General features: G+C 41.3%; 1 protein-coding gene across 1 annotated transcript in view; it reads left to right on the top strand.

Moving 5' to 3' along the window:
- The window catches only part of LOC114643332 (B-cell receptor CD22-like), a 359,848-nt gene that overhangs the window by 175,586 nt on the left and 166,300 nt on the right, over window positions 1-17,962 (top strand). Inside the window, exon 22 of the mRNA XM_051920772.1 lies at window positions 15,956-16,046. Coding sequence (XP_051776732.1) covers window positions 15,956-16,046 — 91 coding nt within the window. The remainder of the gene's footprint in view (window positions 1-15,955; window positions 16,047-17,962) is intronic.

The following is a 17,962-nucleotide window of genomic DNA, read 5'->3' as shown; positions in this document are numbered from 1 at the left end:
CACACAAACCCACACTGCGCCAACTCATCGATTAGCCTGGCACCCTATATGACCCTATATACCGAGTGTACATACCAATACAAATGAAGAGCAGAGTGCCATGATAAAAAGGGCCCATGTGTTATGGTCATCAATGAATTTTGTTTTCTTCATGTTATGTTACTCCTGCCTGCTTTGTAAGTTCCTGTTTCAGTTCATTTGCCTCCCTTGTTTTTATTTGGTTTTCTATTTTTGTTCAGTGTGTTGCTCTCTGCTTGTTCCTTTTTTACTTACTGCTGTGATAAGACCCCTTATTACGTTATAACTGTCAGGTGCTGCCATTTAGGTCACTCGACTGTGCCTGAGGGCTTTACATGATGTGACATGCTGGGACAGCCTCAGTGAGACTCTGCTTGCTTTGTTTCTTGTTCCCCTTTTCAGTTTTGAAACTTTTGGATTTGGGTTTTAGAGGTCTTTGTCAGTTTAGTAAACTAGCCACTGGCTTATAAAATGTTGGTTCTTTTCTTGGATTTAATTTTTGTATTTTTCACTAGTTTAGTTACTAACACTGATTTTGTATTTTTGAAACGTTTGACCTTTGATTTTGCTTATTTATTGTGCTGTCCGTGTTGGTCAATAATAGATTTGTGAGTGAATGGAAATCAGAAGGCAGTTTGGAGGGGTGAACAACACAAATGAAGGTCATAATCAGAGAAGTAAACAGAACACAAAATTAACAAAGTCAACAAGTGGTGCGGAATTCAAATCCAAAAGGGGACCAGTAGCCAGAGCCAAACCGGAAGGACAGCATCAGGGTCACCACCAGAAAACGCAGAGCGGACATAAAGAATGCAGGCTGAAGTGTTCATTTTGTGAGTCCCATCTTGGACAACCAGGAAGGGCACAATGTGGGCCTTTATACCGTTTCAGTAATTGGATTATTATTATTATGATGATGGCGTAGTGGCAAGGAAGATTTTTAAAAGGAGATTGTAAGGAAAGACGTAGGAAAAGTCATGAAAAGGGGGTCAAATACAAGAAGAATGCTGCACTGTAACCAAAACCAATACGAAAATGAAAAACTAAGGCAATAAATCGAGGCCAAAGGGAAGATTAGACCTGGGCTGTTTATTTAAAGAAGAGGCCGACTGTCAAAAAGGCTTTTGGAATCCGTGGATGAATAAACACCTGAAACAGTGAACATTTAACGTGTCACGTCATTACCAGCAGTTCACAGCCTCTATGCCCAGAGAAAGTCGTGCTGTCAGCTCAAACAAAATTACCACAAAAGTCCAAAATAATTACTGACTGTTTCTAATAATGTGACTTGATATTAGAGAATTATTTAATAAACATAAAGGTGATTATTGACCGATGGATGAAGTAACTGAACAAAGTCTAAATGTTTAAACGCAGCCCCTGAATGTTCACCATGCTCACACGTTCAGACTTCTTGTGTTTTGCCTTTTTCAAGTTATTTCATTTTTTGTCCAGTAGTTTCTTTGAAATTTGCTTTTTTCCCTTCTCTTTTCCATTTGTGTTTTGATACTTTAATTCTTGTTTCATTTTTTTCTTGTATTGTTTAGTGTTCTGATCCCACTTATATTTGTAATTTTTTTGCAGACTTTCCTTGGCTTTTCAAATCATCAGGGCATCATTTTGGGGTTTTATTGGCCAAGGACTTCAGTAGATTTAGTATTTCTTGTGAGGCGCCATTTTCTTTGTGTTATGGGTGTCACTCTTTTGTGTTTTCATGGCTTGCTAAGCTGTTGAGAAGTTGAATGACTAGGAGTGTGCGACACAAGATGTTATTGCCGTTATATTGTCAAGGTCAAATCATGGATGCGCTGATGACCAGGGGCCTCATGTATAAATGGAGTGTACCAACAAAAATGTTGCATACTCCCGTTTCCACACTCAAATCACAATGTATAAAACCTAAACTTAGCGTAAAGCAACACACATTTTCACTCTCGCTGCACCTTCTTCTTCTTCTTTCAGCTGTTCCTATTAGGAGTTGTCACAGCGCATCATCTTTTTCCATATTACGCTCTCTGCACCACTCAGAGTATTTATATCACTGTATCTGAGTGTGAATCACAGCTCTACAGCAGCTGATCAGAAAGAGTACAGCAGTATACAGCATCAAGCACACGCTGCCTCAGCCATGCTGTCTATTTGAACTGCTCTCATACGGCAAATGCTTCAGAGCCTTTCCTGTACGGACCTTGTGGTTCACAAACAGTTTCATCCCAAGAACTATAAACGCACTCAATCAGTCCATCAAGGGCTCCTTGTAGAACTGTTTGTACTTATTAGTACAATTACCTCACTGTAAACTTGCGATACAGTTATAATATTGAACAACCTGAACCACTTTATAAAGCGCGTATTTACATATGATGACGATATCATTTTTAAGATGAAATGCAACAAAATATGTTTATTATATTATACAGATAAAACTTTAACTTCATTTAAATAATCTATATTTTTAATAAGTAAACATGTGAGGACACGGTGTTTAGCACTAGTGAGGAGCTGGCGCTCTGTTCACGGATTGTTCCTGCCTCGTGCTGTATTCTTGCTGGGGTTGGCTCGACACTGGAACGATAGATGGATAGAATAATTAAACACATACTACGAAGATATTTCAATGTTCATTAAAAGTTTTGAAGAGTTGGTGTTCTCAGCTTACAGATGGCTTAACGTCTATTACAGAACTGATTGTGTGCCGGTTGGTTACTTGGAGAAAGAAAAGGAAGGAGAGGAATTGGGTGTTAGTACATTTGAAAGAGACAGCACTGCTACAATAAAGTATTTCATCGAAGGTCGCACATGGCGCAGCAGGCCTCTTGTGTGAGACATGAACAATCACAGGGCCACCATGTCCCCATGTTTAATAACATGCTTTAACTCCTATCATCATGAAAATGATATCAAGTATACATCTCAGTATTTTAATTATTCAGAGAGCTGTAATATCACGAATGTCATGGATTCTGTGTCCTGTCGGAAGAAGAGAAAGTCAGTTTAAGAAGCAGGTAGTGATTCACACACTTAGAGCACATAGAAGATCAAATACGAAACAAAGCATTTAAAGTGCTACTTTAGTTACGATGGGATTTGAGAAACTAGAAAATTAAACGATTTTAAGATGAAGTTTATGATGTTCTACTTTAATGACAAAATAAACTACGTGATTAAAGTGGAAATTTCGTGATTAAAGCTTCATGCTTTTTTTTCCCACTGTGTGCCTATTTTGTTTTTCTCTGTACCCTAATAAGCTTTCATATGACACTCAGACGGTGGGCTATGACTCGTCTTTTCATGGCGACTTTGATATCTGACAACTTCTTTTTTATTTCGGGCACTGTGCGACTTTGTGAACTTGAACTTTCGAGTTTCTCCGACACTCTATGTCACTCGATCAGCTTCTTTTTTGTTGTTTATATCACTGTTTAAACCAACAAATAGTTAGTTTTTCTTTGCCTCCACTTGGTATTCGCTGAAATTCTTCTGTTTCCCCCCGTGCTTTTGCCATTGTCTTTACACAGAATGTTGAACTTAAGTGCTATTTATATTGATTTGCATATTCAATGAGACGTAATTCTGGGAGTTGGGGCGGGACAGCAGATGCGTGCACGTTTGTTACTTTTCACACTGAACAGGATTTATGGAGCGGAAGAACGTGGAAGTTGGCGAACGCACAGATTTATACATCTGGATTTTTTTGTGCGTACAAACATTTCCGCTTTTGTCTGCACGCCCTGTTATAGTGTGAATTCTATGCACGGCATTATGCATGAGGCCCCAGGTGGTGTAAAATCAGCCACTTTATTCCAGACTGGTGATACACAACTTTTAAAGGGCCATTGACTACTTGTGTGGCCTCATCCACCATATTGCTCAGGTCTCATAGCTGTTTCATGTCCTTCCCGCCACGTGGCTCTGCCTCACTCGGCTCACATGTGATCACACACAATGAGTCTGCACATTTGACTCACATGCACCTTGTTATATATTATGTGTCTTTATGTTATGTGTCATGGATTCTTCGTTGTCCTGTGTTTTATGTAGCACCATGGCCCTAGAGGAACGTTGTTTCGTTTCACTGTATGCCGTACTACTGTATATGAATGAAATGACAATAAAATACTCTTGACTTGACTCTTGACTCATGGCTGATCAGAAAGTCAAGAAGAGCGTTGGCTAACTGCAACACCTTCAATGCATTGAGTTGCAGCTCAGCCCAATGACACCCACTTGTAACTCCACTTATTACTCATTTCAGGCTGGCTGAGGATTTTATATTACACCTCAACCTATGAAACATCTACACACTTGGGAAGAAACTTTAGAAGTTAAGTTCAAACTGCAGTAAATGAAAATGAATTAGGAAAATACAAAGAGTATTAACATGAAAAGATAAGGCCTATGAGGAGAATTCTAAAAGCCTCCAGTTTTATTAAATTAGTTCAAATCTGAACATGTCTGTCTATTTTGTGGACCTTCCTTGTCCAGGACAGGATCACAGGTGGACAGAACAGCAAGATTCAAGGCAGGAACCAGCCCTGTATGGAGTGCTGACCTTTTGCATGCCCACCAGGCAAATTACAGTAACATGCAAACCTTTGGGAAGTCTGAGAGAAGCCAGAGAAACTGCAGCTGAACTTTGGACAGAGTAGCTGTGATACCACAATACTAAGTACTGTGTATGTGAACTTGGAACTTCATTATTCAGATCTTCTGGACTGTGAAATATCAAAGTCAAACTCATCTGAGACTTCACTTCACTTCGTTTTCTATTCCAGGTGTCACAACAGAAAATGTTGCTCTTGGTCATCTTGGCTGTGGTTTCCTCTGTAGCTGGTAAGATCTGAAGTCCTCTTTACTCTTCTTCCTCAGTGTGATGGCAGAGTGTCTGTGGTTTCTGCCGGAGTTCTTTCTGTTACTCATCACTGCTGCACATTGTCTCTCATTTTGTTATGCGTTTACTTTCTGTTCTGAGGACATCCTGGCTATCTGAGTGACTTGGGGGGGGGACTCCCAGTCGGTCCGGTGGGCTCATTAATCCTGTTTGCTCATTGAACTCTCCTCATGTGTCCCCAGCTGACTGGACTTTTTGTGTCTTTACTGCTTTTCTGACATGGCCAGAGTTGTAAAGAAAAATGAAGTTGAGGCTTCTGTGCTCTGCTTGGATTCTCACACTTGAGTTACACAACAATTTGCACGTCTTTACGACAGTCGTCCTTCTTGTCCAAGTCATTATGTGAAATTCTCAAGGTGAAGTTTTTGACATGGAGTGGCAACTTGCAGTTCTTTAGCTACAATATGAGTTTAAAGCCCTTTAATCTGCCGATGCCGTTTCTCTCACCACAGAACCTTTGGAGGTCTAGCAGGTAATGGGCTAGAGGATGTGCTGAAGAGGAGAGCAAATCTCCACGAGGTTCAGCTCAGCCAGCCGTCTCTTGGTCTGACGACATTTCCACTTCATATTAGAAATTGTGTAAAGGAGACAGGTCTAGTCAGTCCATCCACGTTGTGTTTCAGATTTCAACATTTTTAAATATTTGGAATCCTTCTTCTTTGTCATTATATAGGAGAGTGGACATATAAGTGAGAGTTTCACTTTACTTTGTACTGTCACAGTTCTACTTCACTTTTTACACATTTTGTCATGTTGTAAGCTTGTGATAATAACATTTTAAGTAGTTTGTTCCCCACATCAAGAAACATTCAGTGATAAAGAAAAACCAATACATTTTTCATTCATTCATTGAATTTCCATTCAATTGTATTTGATACCTGGTCACACGGGTAACAGTCTTAGCAACTCATCCTGTGGGATCCCAAAGGCGTTCCCATACCATCTGAGAGATACTATTCTCCAAGAGAGTCCTGGGTCTTCCTGGGGGTCTCCTCCCAGGTGGTTGTACCCATAAAACCTTCACAGGTAGACGTCCAGAGGCATCCATATTAGATACCCAAGCCACCTCTCTTCTCTCGATGCGGAGGGTCAGCAAGTCTACTCCGAGCCTCTCCCGAATATCCACACTTCTCACCCTGTGTCTAAAGGAGAGCCCAGCCACCTTGCGCAGTAAGCTAACTTCGGCTAACTTCCTCTCCAGGAATCGCCACATTATCGTGGTGCGGAGGTTTGTGGGTCCCTGTGACCCTGGGAGCTATGTTGTCCGGATCAGAAGATCCTGGTAGGGCCTCCCAAGTCCAATTTGTCCCAGGTGAGGGGTCAGACAAAGAGCAATTCAAAGCCCCTAATGAAGCAAAGTGAGAAATTTAAAAAAGGAGTATCCTGCCTAGTGTGAGGTTACCCGGGCCTTCTCCTGGAGCCAAGCCTGGGGTGAGTGTCTACAGGTGAGTGACTGGTGGCCGGGCCTGGCACAGAGCCCGGTTGGGCACACCCCGAATTTCCATTGTGGGACTGCCCTCCTGTGGGCCCACCATCAGCAGGAGGAATATGGGTCAGGTGCAGTGTGTCCAGGGCAAAGGTTGAAGGCAGAGGCCTTGGCAGACTGGATGCTATCCAGACACACAAACTGACCCTTATGAATTTTTTGCAAATTTATTAAAAATAAAAAACTGAAATGTCACAAGTATTCAGATCCCTTTGCTGTGACACTTGAAATTTGGCTCAGGTGCATCCCATTCTATTGATCTTCATTGAGATGATTCTACACTTTATTTGGAGACCACCTCTATTGACTGAACCTGATTAGGAAAGGCACACTCCTGTCTATAGAAGCCCCCACAGCTGAGCAAAAACCAACGCATAGGACCAAAGGAATTGCATGAAGAACTTGGAGACAGAATTGGAGCTCAGATCTGACACGGCTTTGTCATTCTGTGCTACTGAGTACTGCTTGATTTGGGAAAAAGTGAATTTAAATGAATTTAGCACAAGGCTGCCACATAACGACATGTGTATAAAGTCAAGGGGTCTTTCTGAAGGCATTCTCTACAGCCCTGTGCACAGGTGTCTCTTATAAATATTGGAACAACCCGGAGTGTGAGAGTCGGAGGAATGGACTTACTGTAGCACTCTGGTAATGTTAGTAGTAGGCGGCCATTATGGTCTTACCCACTCTGTCCTGATGCTCTGTGGATTCACGTGTTCCCAGCTGCCATTCACTGAACCTGCACATAACAGCGCCAGCCCTAGCAAAACCATCCACCCCACCTTTCCCAGTTCCATGATCTGATTCAAAATTATTCTCCTTACGTGAAGCTCTCCAGCAGTGATGCCCCAGGCTAAAGGGCTTTACAATGGATGTGTGGTCTTCCATATTACTTCCCTTATGTCTGGCTGCATCTGCTCCCTTCTGCACTTGGCTTTGGCTGCTTTTATGGTCAGCTTCTCCAGGTAGCACCATCCCATCTGACTGTCCTCAGCCACCTCAGGACTATTTCCATCACAGCTGTGCACCACACTATAAAATATGAAAAACTTCAATAGTCACTAGAACTCATTCTGTGCTCTCACTCCTTTGTTACCCAACTCTACAGTCTTGGCCAAAAGTTTTGAGAATGACACAAATATGAATCTTCACAAAGTTTGCTGCCTTAGTTTTTATAGTGTCAATTTGCATTTACTCCAGAATGTTATGAAGAAGGGATTAGATGAATTGCAATTAATCGCAAAGTCCATCTTTGTCATGAAAATGATCTTCATCCCCAAAAACCCATTTTCACTGCTGTTGTGAAGAAGGCTTCAAGGCACCCAAGAAAGTCCAGCAAGTGCCAGGAGCGTCTCCAGAAGATGATTCAACTGCTGGCACCACCAGTGCAGAACTTGTTCAGGAATGGCAGCAGGCAGGTGTGAGTGAGGTGAAGACATTTGGAGGATGGCCTGGTGTTAAGAAAGGCAGCAAAGAAGCCAAGACAAACATCAGGGACAGACTGATATTCTGGAATTGGACTGCTGGGGGATAGTCATTTTCTCTGATGAATCCCCTTTTTCAATTGTTTGGGGTATCCAGAAAAAAGAAAAGCTAAGTGCCTCCATCAGTCCTGTGTCATGCCAACAGTAAAGCATCCTGAGACCATTCATGTCACGTGGGGTTGTTCTCAGCCAAGGCAGTGGGCTTCTTCACAATTTTACCTGCAAACACAGCCATGAATAAAGAATGGGACCAAAACTTCCTTCGAGAGCAACTTCTCCCAACCCTCCAAGAACAGTTTGGTGACCATCATAGTGGAGCACCGGGCCATAAGGCAAAAGTGAGAACTAAATGGCTCGGGGGAACAAAACATTGACATTTTAGGTCCATGGCCGGGAAACTCCCAGACCTTTAATCCCATGGAGAACTTGTGGTCTAGAGGCGGGTGGACAAACAAAAACCCACCAATTCTGACAAACTCCAAGCGCCAGAATGTGCAGCTGCCATCAGTCAGGATTGGGCCCAGAAGTTGATGGACAGCCTGCCAGGGCAAATGCAGAGGTCTTGAAAAAGAAAGGAGATCCAACACTGCAAATATCGACTCTGTGCATAAACTTCATGTCATTGTCAATAAAAGCCTTTAAAACTGAATCTGAAATGCTTGTAATTCTACTTTAGTGAACCATAGAAACATCGGACAGAAAGATCTAAAAGCACTGAAGCAGCAAACTTTGTGAACACCAACACTGGGGTCATTCTCAAAACTTTTGGTCACGACTGTACTTGCATGCCCATCCACTCACTTTACTAAGCTGTAACTAGTAAAATAAAAGAAGTGAGCTGAATGGAGAGCCAGGTGACTGACTGTAAGGTATGGGCTGGCTGAAGTCACAGTGGTGCTGAGAACAACAGAAAACGTAACCTGAAAGACTAAAAAGACCAAACGACTTTAGACAAAACGCAAAACAAACACAGAAAGAAAGCAAAGGTTTAGTGTGTAGATTTTTAAGGAATTCAATCCAATATTGAAGCTCCGTCACATCACACCAGGATTTATCATGTTGTACTAAAGAGAATATTGTAGTTGTGTGCAGAAGGGGTTTGGGGTTGAATCAGCAATGGAAAGAGAAAATGTCTGACATTATATATGTGTAGAGGAACAGGAGCATCTTTATCTGTCTTATCATTGTGAACTCTGCTGTATGGCAAAGTATTTCAGATATTTTAAGATAATTGAAAATCTATTTTAGAAATCTCAAATTGAATTACAGATATCTGAAAATGCATTTATTTCAAGATGTCTGAAATACATTTTATGTTATCTCAGATAGATTTCAAGATATTCTGAAATACATTTCTGTGCATTTTAAGATATCTCAAATACATTTCAACATATCTTAAAATACATCCATAAGCATTATAAGATAGATGAAATATATTTTCAGATATATTAAAATAACTTCTTGCACATTTCAAGATATCTCAAAATATATCTGATATTTGACATACAGTGGAGCAGTGGGTAGCTCTGCTACCTCGCAGTTAGGAGACCCGGGTTTGCTTCCCAGGTCCTCCCTTCGTGGAGTTTGCATGTTCTCCTCGTGTCTGCCTGGGTTTCCTCCCACAGACAAAGACATGCAGGTTACGTGCACTGGCAATCCTAAATTGTCCTTAATGTGCGTGCTTGGTGTGTGTGTGTGAGTGTGTGTGTGTGTGCCCTGCGGTGAGCTGGCGCCCTGCCCGGGGTTTGTTTCCTGCCTTGTGTCCTGTGTTGGCTGGGATTGGCTCCAGCAGACCCCCGTGACCCTGTGTTTAGGATATAGTGGGTTGGATAATGGATGGATGGATGGATGAAAAAGTATTTGTGATATGCAATAACTTAAAATTCACAGCAAGTTATTTTGAGATATGTGGAAATGGGCTGGAAGTTATTTTAAGATATCTTGAAGTATAATTAAGAATTCTTAAAAAGTCATTTAAGATATCTTGAAATTCACTGTTGTTAGAGATCTCTAAAGTACATTTTTAGTTATCTCAAATTCATGATATCTTAAAATGGCTCTCTGCTCGACTCAAGATATCTTATAATGTATTTCAAGATAGTTCAAATACATTTTGAGACACCTTTGAAAAGGCGTTAAATTATTTCAAGATATTGCAATAGCATTTTCATATATGTACAATATAATGTAACATATCTGAAATACATTTCAATTTATCTTAAAATCCCTTCCTGCTCCTCTGATGATATCTCAAATGCATTTCAAGATGTCTTATAACAGGAAGTCCCATTGAAAGAACAGGCAGTTTTACAGGAAGTGACTTTGAGTTATCTTGAAATACATTTGACACATCACAAAGTTAATAGCAGATATCTTAAACACTGACATTGTGTTCATTTTTTTGTTTTGTAGACAGTAATAATTTGGTAACCACTTACACACCACAGACGATCTGCACACTGGAAGGATCAACTGTGAGGATTAACTGTACATATGACTATCCAGCAGGGTTTACTATCCAATTGGAAATATGGTTTTATGATCATGATGAACTAAACGTATATCCTGCACAAGGAACCATCGTGTATCATACAGACATAAGTCAAGTGTCCAGCAGTTACACAAACCGAGTTCAGTTCTTCGGGAACAAAAACAAGACTTGTGATGTACAGATCAGCAATATGAGCAGAGAGGAGAGCGGCGAGTACAAGTTTAGATTTGAGGGAACAGATAAAAATACGTGGACACAACGGCCAGGAGTCAGCGTGACAATCACAGGTAAGATAACAAATGTCTGTTTAGATTTTATTTAGGTGGCACAGTGGCTAACACTGCTGTTCAGTACTCCAGCACACTGTAATTAAACCCTGGCCCTATCTCTGACTGTCTTGTATTTGTGTTTTCCACATTTGTAGATTTTACTTTTCTTTCAGGTTTTCATCCCAAAGTCCAGTATGGCAGGTTGACTGATGAGCGTAGTGTCCATGCCCCACAGTGGACTGGCACCTCATTAATGTTGCTTCTTGCCTTGCACTTAATACTTTCAGGGTATCCTCTAAATTAAATGTGTTTACTAAACAGATAGATGGCTTTGATTTATTTATTCATTTTAAACTTGTTTACCTTCAGTGGTATTTTCTCATTGTGCTTCAATTAAAGCAGACCTGCCATGTTGTTTCTTGGTATTGCTGCCATCTAGCCAGTGGTGGACATTGACACTTTACTTATTAGAAGACCTCTACTCTGCTAGTTTCTCCAATTAATTAATTTTGGGATTATTTAGTGTGAAGTAATGAGGATTGGCCATTTTTCGCTCACCCACCTGACTAGTGTGACGCACTGCATGGGCCTCACACCGAACTTAAGAACATAAGAGGTTTTCTAAACAAGAGGAGACCATTCAGTTCATTTGTCACTTGTTTATTTAGCTAAACTGTCCCAATATTTCATCTTGATACATCTAAAAGGTGGTCAAGGTTTCTCCAGATCTTGGTAGTTTGTGTCAGATTCCCATAACTCTTTGTGTAATGAAGTGCTTCCTGACTTCAGTCCTAAATGCACTTCCCTTTATTCCCACTGGTGTCTTTGATTACGTGATTCACTGTTAAGCTGATGGAATTCTGCTGGAATGGCTTTGAGGATTTTAAAGTCCTGGATGAGGTCCCCATAGAGTCTCCTCTACTCGACGCTAAACAGGTTTGATTCTCACAGTAGGATGTGTCCTCAAGTCCTGGGAAGGCACCCGTTTGCTCTCCTCTGCACAGCTTCAAGTGCTGCTATGTCTTTCTTGTAGAGTGGTGACCAGAACTGCACACGGGACTTCAGATGTGGACTCACTAACATATTACGTAGTCTTAAGCATAACAGCCCTCGATTTATATCGGCTGGATTTGTTTTCGTTTTTTCTCCACTAAACAGTATCACGAGAGATGATTCAGCAATAACCGATCACAACTGATTACACGTAGGAAGTAGAAATGAGAGGTTTGAATACACAATGGGAGATCTGAAAACTGAAAGTCCACCTCATGAGAAGGATTTAAGAGTCATAGTGGACTCTACGCTATCAACTGTGAACAGTGTTCAGAAGCCATTAAGATAGAAGGCTAACAGAATGTCAGGTTATAGCACCTTGACATGTGCAGTACAAGTCACAGGAGGTTCTGCTCAAGCTTTATAACACACTGGTGAGGCCTCATCTGGAGTACAGTGGAAAGTTTTGGTCTCCAGGATACAAAAAGGAAAATGCAGCACAAGAGAAGATCCAGAGAAGAGCAACTCGACTGATTGAGGGCTACAGGGGACGAGTTATGAGGAAAGATTAAAAGAGCTGAGCCTTTACAGTTTAAGCAAAAGAAAAATAAGAGGAGACGTGACTGAAGTGTTTAAAATTATAAAAGGAATTAGTCCAGTGGATCAAACCAGAGACTTTAAAATGAGTTCAATGAGAACACGGGGACACAGTTGGAAATCTCACACAAACACTAGGAAGTTTTTCTTTATACAAAACGTGGAATTAAGTGACCAGGTAGTTTGGTGAACAGTAGGACTTTAGAGGCTTTCAAAAGCAGACTTGATGTTTGTTTAGAAAAATTAAGTGGATAGAAATGGCAAGCTTTGTTGGGTTGAATGGCCTGTTCTCGTCTCGACTGTTGTAATATTCTAACAACCAGTCAATAGAAATCAAATCCAGTCATAGCAGGCACTTACTGTCTCTATTATCCCCTTTAATTTTTAAAGGTCTTATTGTTCAAACAACACCAGAGACAATAAAAGAAAATGACACGGTTACCCTGACCTGCAGATCCAACTGCAGTCTCACCAACAGCATCTTCTCCTGGTTCAGAAATGAACAACCTTTAAATGAAACCTCCAAGGATTTGCAGATTCAGAGAGTCTCCACTGAGGACAGCATCAGTTACTCCTGTCGGGCTAGAAACATCACATCACCAGAACATCTACTGAACGTGCAGTGTGAGTCAGTGGCTGAAGGTGAAATAATAAATGGTGGTACTCAAGGTGTTCTCAGGTCCCCCTTGTACAGATATCAACTAAATCATTAAATCATTTTTCTTCCACCTTCTATTCACAGGGACCATCATATGCACTTGACATAATAAGAGTGGAACCACAAAATGACAATTAATTTGTGCAGTTCAACTATACAAAACATTTAAATAAATCAGCATTTCAGTTGTTGCCACCAAATCAAAGTCCTATTACATTTCAAATTTCTACTATGTATAAAAGATACCGGGAGATCCCACAAGCCCACAAGTCAAACCACATGCAGGTCACAACAGCTCATCCATCTCAAGCTAAGCAGGTTTGGTCTCGGCCAGGACTTGGAGGGGAATGCTGGCCTTTCTGCTGAAGGCTTGCAGGTGTCACTGTGGTCTTAATGTGGATCCCACAGTAGAGATGGACACACTGTGCTGTTAAAATGACACCGTCCTTCAGATGAGATGTAAAACTGAGGTTCAGACTCTCTGTGGTCATAAAAGATCCTGGTACTCCTTTCAAAATGAATAAGGTATAATCTGATGGCCTGGCTGAACTGCTCACCACAATGAATGATGATAATAATAGTAAAAATAATAATAATAATAATAATAAGTTGCATTTATAGAGCGCCTTTCACAAACCCAAGGTTGCTTTACATATAGAAGGGGAGGAAAAACAAAGATGACACAGAAGACAAAAATTCATCGAAGAGGAAAGTTTGAGTTGAGATTTAAAGCTGGAGAAAGAGAAGCATACTTGGAGATACTGAGGAAGAGAGTTCCAGAGTTGAAGGAGAGTCTGGTGTGTGGGACAGTAAGGAGATGAATGCGTGAGGACCTGAGAGAGCGATGAGGAGTGTAAGGAGCTGGGAGCTGAGAGAGGTAGAGGGGGGCAAAGGTTAGGTAGGACTTTGAAGGTAAGAAGCAGAATCTTGAATTAAATCCTTGATGGAACCAGTTAAGTTGAGAGAGATCAGAGGAGATGAGAGCAGAATGCTGTGTGTGGCTGCAGAGTTCTGAATGTACTGAAGCCTCTGTAGAGACTTTTACAGTAATCAATACGAGACATTAAGAAACAATGAACCAGAGTCTGAGCTTCATTAAAGGACAGAAATGGACAGAGTCGGGCAATGTGACGGAGATGATAGAATGACATTTTGGACAGAGACCTAATGTGTAGCTCATAGTTAAAGTGATGAATCAAGCAAAACACCAAGATGTCTGACAACAGGAGCAGGTTTGAAATCAATAGAAACAGAGAAGTTGGATACCTTAGTAATTAGGGAGTTTGGGCCTCCCAGTAACACTTCAGTTTTATTGGCATTAAGTTTGAGAAAGTGATTTTCTATCCATAGGTTAAGATCAGTGAGTGTGCTGGGAGGCGAGTCTGTCCTAAGATGTGACTGTCTATCGTCAGCTTAGCAGTGGAAGTTAAGGCCATGCCATAATCTGACCCAAAGGAAGGATATAAAGTAGAAAGAGTAACGGACACAGGACTGAGTACTGAGGGACACCACGCAACACAGGTGAGGTGAAGGATTTCTATCGGCCGAGTGTGACAAACTGTTGCCTGTTAGAAAGATAGGATGTGAGGCATTGAAGGGCTAAGCCAGAGATCCCTACAGTGGAGAGACGTGAAAGGAGGATTTCATGATTGACAGCATCAAAGGTTGCACTTAAGTCAAGAAGGAGGAGAATATTAACTGAAGTGCAATCTACAGACCAGAGAAGATCATTAACTATACGGAGTGTAGTCTCAGTGCTGTGCTGTGTGTGAAAACCAGACTGTAAAGGTTCATAGAGTGTATTGTCTACCAGAAAGGCATGTAGTCGTTTAACGACCACGCATTCAACCACCTTAGCCAAAAAAGCAAGATTAGAGATAGGCCTGTAACTGAAGAGAAGAAGGATCCAAGTCGGGTGTTTTAAGGATTGGGGTAACTGTAGCAGTTTTGAGGGCAGTAGGGACAGAACCTGAAACAGAACCTGCATTTATCAATGAGGCGATAGGAATACTAATTATGGATGAACAGAGGAGTGGGGGCAGATCAGGTAGACAGGAGGACAAATTGTAGCCACCTAATCTTCCTCTAACTATCTCTCTCACCCCTTCATCACCTAATTGCTAATGTGTGGTGAGCATATTGGCACAAGAATGGCTGCCGTTTCATCATTCTGGTAGATGCTACACATTGGTGGTGGTTGAAGTGACTCCCCATTCTCTATGTGAAGCAATTTGAATAGTGAGAAAAGTGCTACCTAACTGTAATTAATATTATTATTATTTACTTAATTTTCTTTAATGAATGAGCACAAATTCCAAATATTCAAATGAAAATCTGTCTAAAACTTTCATGTATGACATCAGAATTGATTGCACACCAGCTTTCTGTCCTTAATGATTAGGCATTGTTCAGTGAATAAAAATACAGCATTTGCTCCTTTAACCAAAGGCTTGGCCATCGATCAACACTGCCATTGTTCTTTTCATTTGCTCCATCAACAGGCTCATTGCTAGTAGTGCTGATAGGACAGGCGCTCACATGCTGAGTATGCTGATGCTACTGACTGCCCTTGTGAGCTTCTGTGTGTTTCGGCTCACTTCCATTTTGAAGTGGAGCTTGTTCTTCTTCCTTTGCTCTTATCCTCTCTTATTGTCCTTTAGTAACCAGCCTAGAACTATCACAAACATTCTTACCTTACTTGCCACCGGCAGAGCACACGAAGTCCACATAGAGGGCACATATATCAAGCTGAGCTCTGAGGCACAGCACTACATGACATGACACCATGCCATCCTCTTAGTAACCCATCTGAAAGGAAATGTAATAAACACACAATTCATGATGAATGGAGAATCAGCAACTCTGTTTCTTGCTAACTTGTTACTGTGCCCTGTATTGTAGTCTCACCCAAGAATGCAGTCATCACAGGGCAGCTCTATGCTTGTATAGAAGAAGGGACATCAGTGACTTTATATTGCAAAGCCTCGGCAAACCCACCCAGCAACTACACCTGGGTCAAGGAGAACAACGGCCAAGTAGAATATGGAGAGGAACTGCACATCAGCAAGTTCAACAGATGTCACACTGGCTGTTATCACTGTGAAGCTACAAACATCTACGGGACGACAAAGTCTGCAGCTGTCACCCTGACGGTAAACGGTGAGCACCCTTAACGTCCTGTGGCTTGGGCAGAAAAATATTTCTTTTTAATTTTTTAGAATGTTTAAATGAACAAAGCTTATTATGCAAAACGTATTAGAATGTTACAAAAGTAGCTTAGTTAACATTATGCCTATCTGTTTTTTGATTGGCTCATTTGAAAAAGAAAAAATATGACAAAATTAATGCGAGACACATAAATTGAAATAACTGAAGTCTGGTTCTGATGCATCGATTGTGGATGCTGATGTGGAGAATTAAAGAAAAAGGGACCAGGAGTGATGCAGTGGAGATGAGGATGCATCAGACAAGGAGGAGGAGTACAAAAACAGAGTGTGGACAGTGAGATAATTTAAGATAACAACATAACCAAGTGAAACACTCATTTAAGTGCGCGAGTGCATGTGTAAAAAGATGTGACTCCATGGCAATGGCAATGATAATGGCAATGATAGGGCTACACTCTGGTGCCCAAACTGCCGATGTCACTGCACCCTCACACAGCCACTCATCACAGCACTGCTGATCACATGTCACTTCAGTTTTAAACTTTTTAAATGTGACGTTCATGCTGAGTAGAAGCTCTGTGTCACTTGATCTGCTTTCTTGTTTTCCAGGGGATGCGAGTTGTTCAGGAAGCTGGAATCTGAATCCAGTACTCTGTGCCTTGCTGGGCATTGCTGTCCTAGTAGCACTGGCATTGGGAGTGTTCATATTTGTAAGGTAAGAAGGGCTTTTTCTCTTGTTATTTTACAACTTCAGTGTTATTGACAACAGGTAGCCCTGACTTGACAGTAGTGTAAGCCAGCAGCCATCCCACCTGTACTTCAGATCCATGTTCGGGCCTATCCAATACTCGGATGGGAGACCAACTGGGAAAAGCTTGGATTGCTGCTATAAGAGGTGTTGGTGAAGCCAGCAAGGTGCACTTATCCTGTGGCCTGAGTGTGGATCGCAATACCCCAGTGTGGTGAAGGGGACACTGTTCTATAAAAATGGTGCTCTCCTTAGGGATGAGGCGTAAATTTTGTGAATTTCCCCTTGGGATTAATAAAGTATCTATCTATCTATCTATCTATCTATCTATCTATCTATCTATCTATCTATCTATCTATCTATCTATCTATCTATCTATCTATCTATCTATCTAAAATGGAGGTGCTGACTCTCTATGGTCATAAAAGATCCCTGGGCATCTTTCAAAAAGATTATGGTGTTTCCCGATGTCCTGGCCAAATTGCCCATCCAAGCCTGGTCATTCTGGCCCCCTTATCATCTCTTATCTCTAAGTTTTTAGAGACAGGTACCTCTGAGTACCTAATAGCTAACATGTTGGTGAGCATACTGGTGCAGCAATGGCTGCCGTGACATCATCTAGGTGAATGCGACACATTGGTGGTGGTTAAAGTGGCTCCCTACTGTCTATGTAAGGTACTTTGAGTAGTGAGTAACGCACCATCTGACTAACTAACTAACCAGTTCATCCTGAAGTGCTCACTCTTTATGTTCAGTGCTGCCTGCTGGGATGTCATGAGAACTGGAGGGGAGATTCTGGACCTTTATAGAAGAGGACAGATATGTCTTTGGAATGGGCCAGGCTCCCTCATCCTCATGTCTCACCTATGAACGTCTGTCTCAAAGCTATTATTTGAAACCCTAGCAAAGCCACTGGTGTGTGTCTTAAGCTATTGTGAAAATATAAGTGACAAGAGCACAATAAATGGTTGGGAACAAAGACTAATTGCCAGTGGCAGACACGGAAAAAGAGAGCAAAATGAATGAAGCTCTAGCTGTTGTAACAGTGCTACCTAATCGACATTCTTCTTTAGTTTAATTTATGAAGGCGTATGGTAGAATATCAACCCACTTCTAGTCCACAACCTTTGGAAGGTGCGGTGAATGTGGTCAGGAAGAAG

The sequence above is a fragment of the Erpetoichthys calabaricus genome, chromosome 17 (assembly GCF_900747795.2).
Source record: "Erpetoichthys calabaricus chromosome 17, fErpCal1.3, whole genome shotgun sequence".
In the NCBI taxonomy this organism is placed as follows: domain Eukaryota; kingdom Metazoa; phylum Chordata; class Cladistia; order Polypteriformes; family Polypteridae; genus Erpetoichthys; species Erpetoichthys calabaricus.
This window is presented reverse-complemented; position numbering and strand designations above follow the sequence as displayed.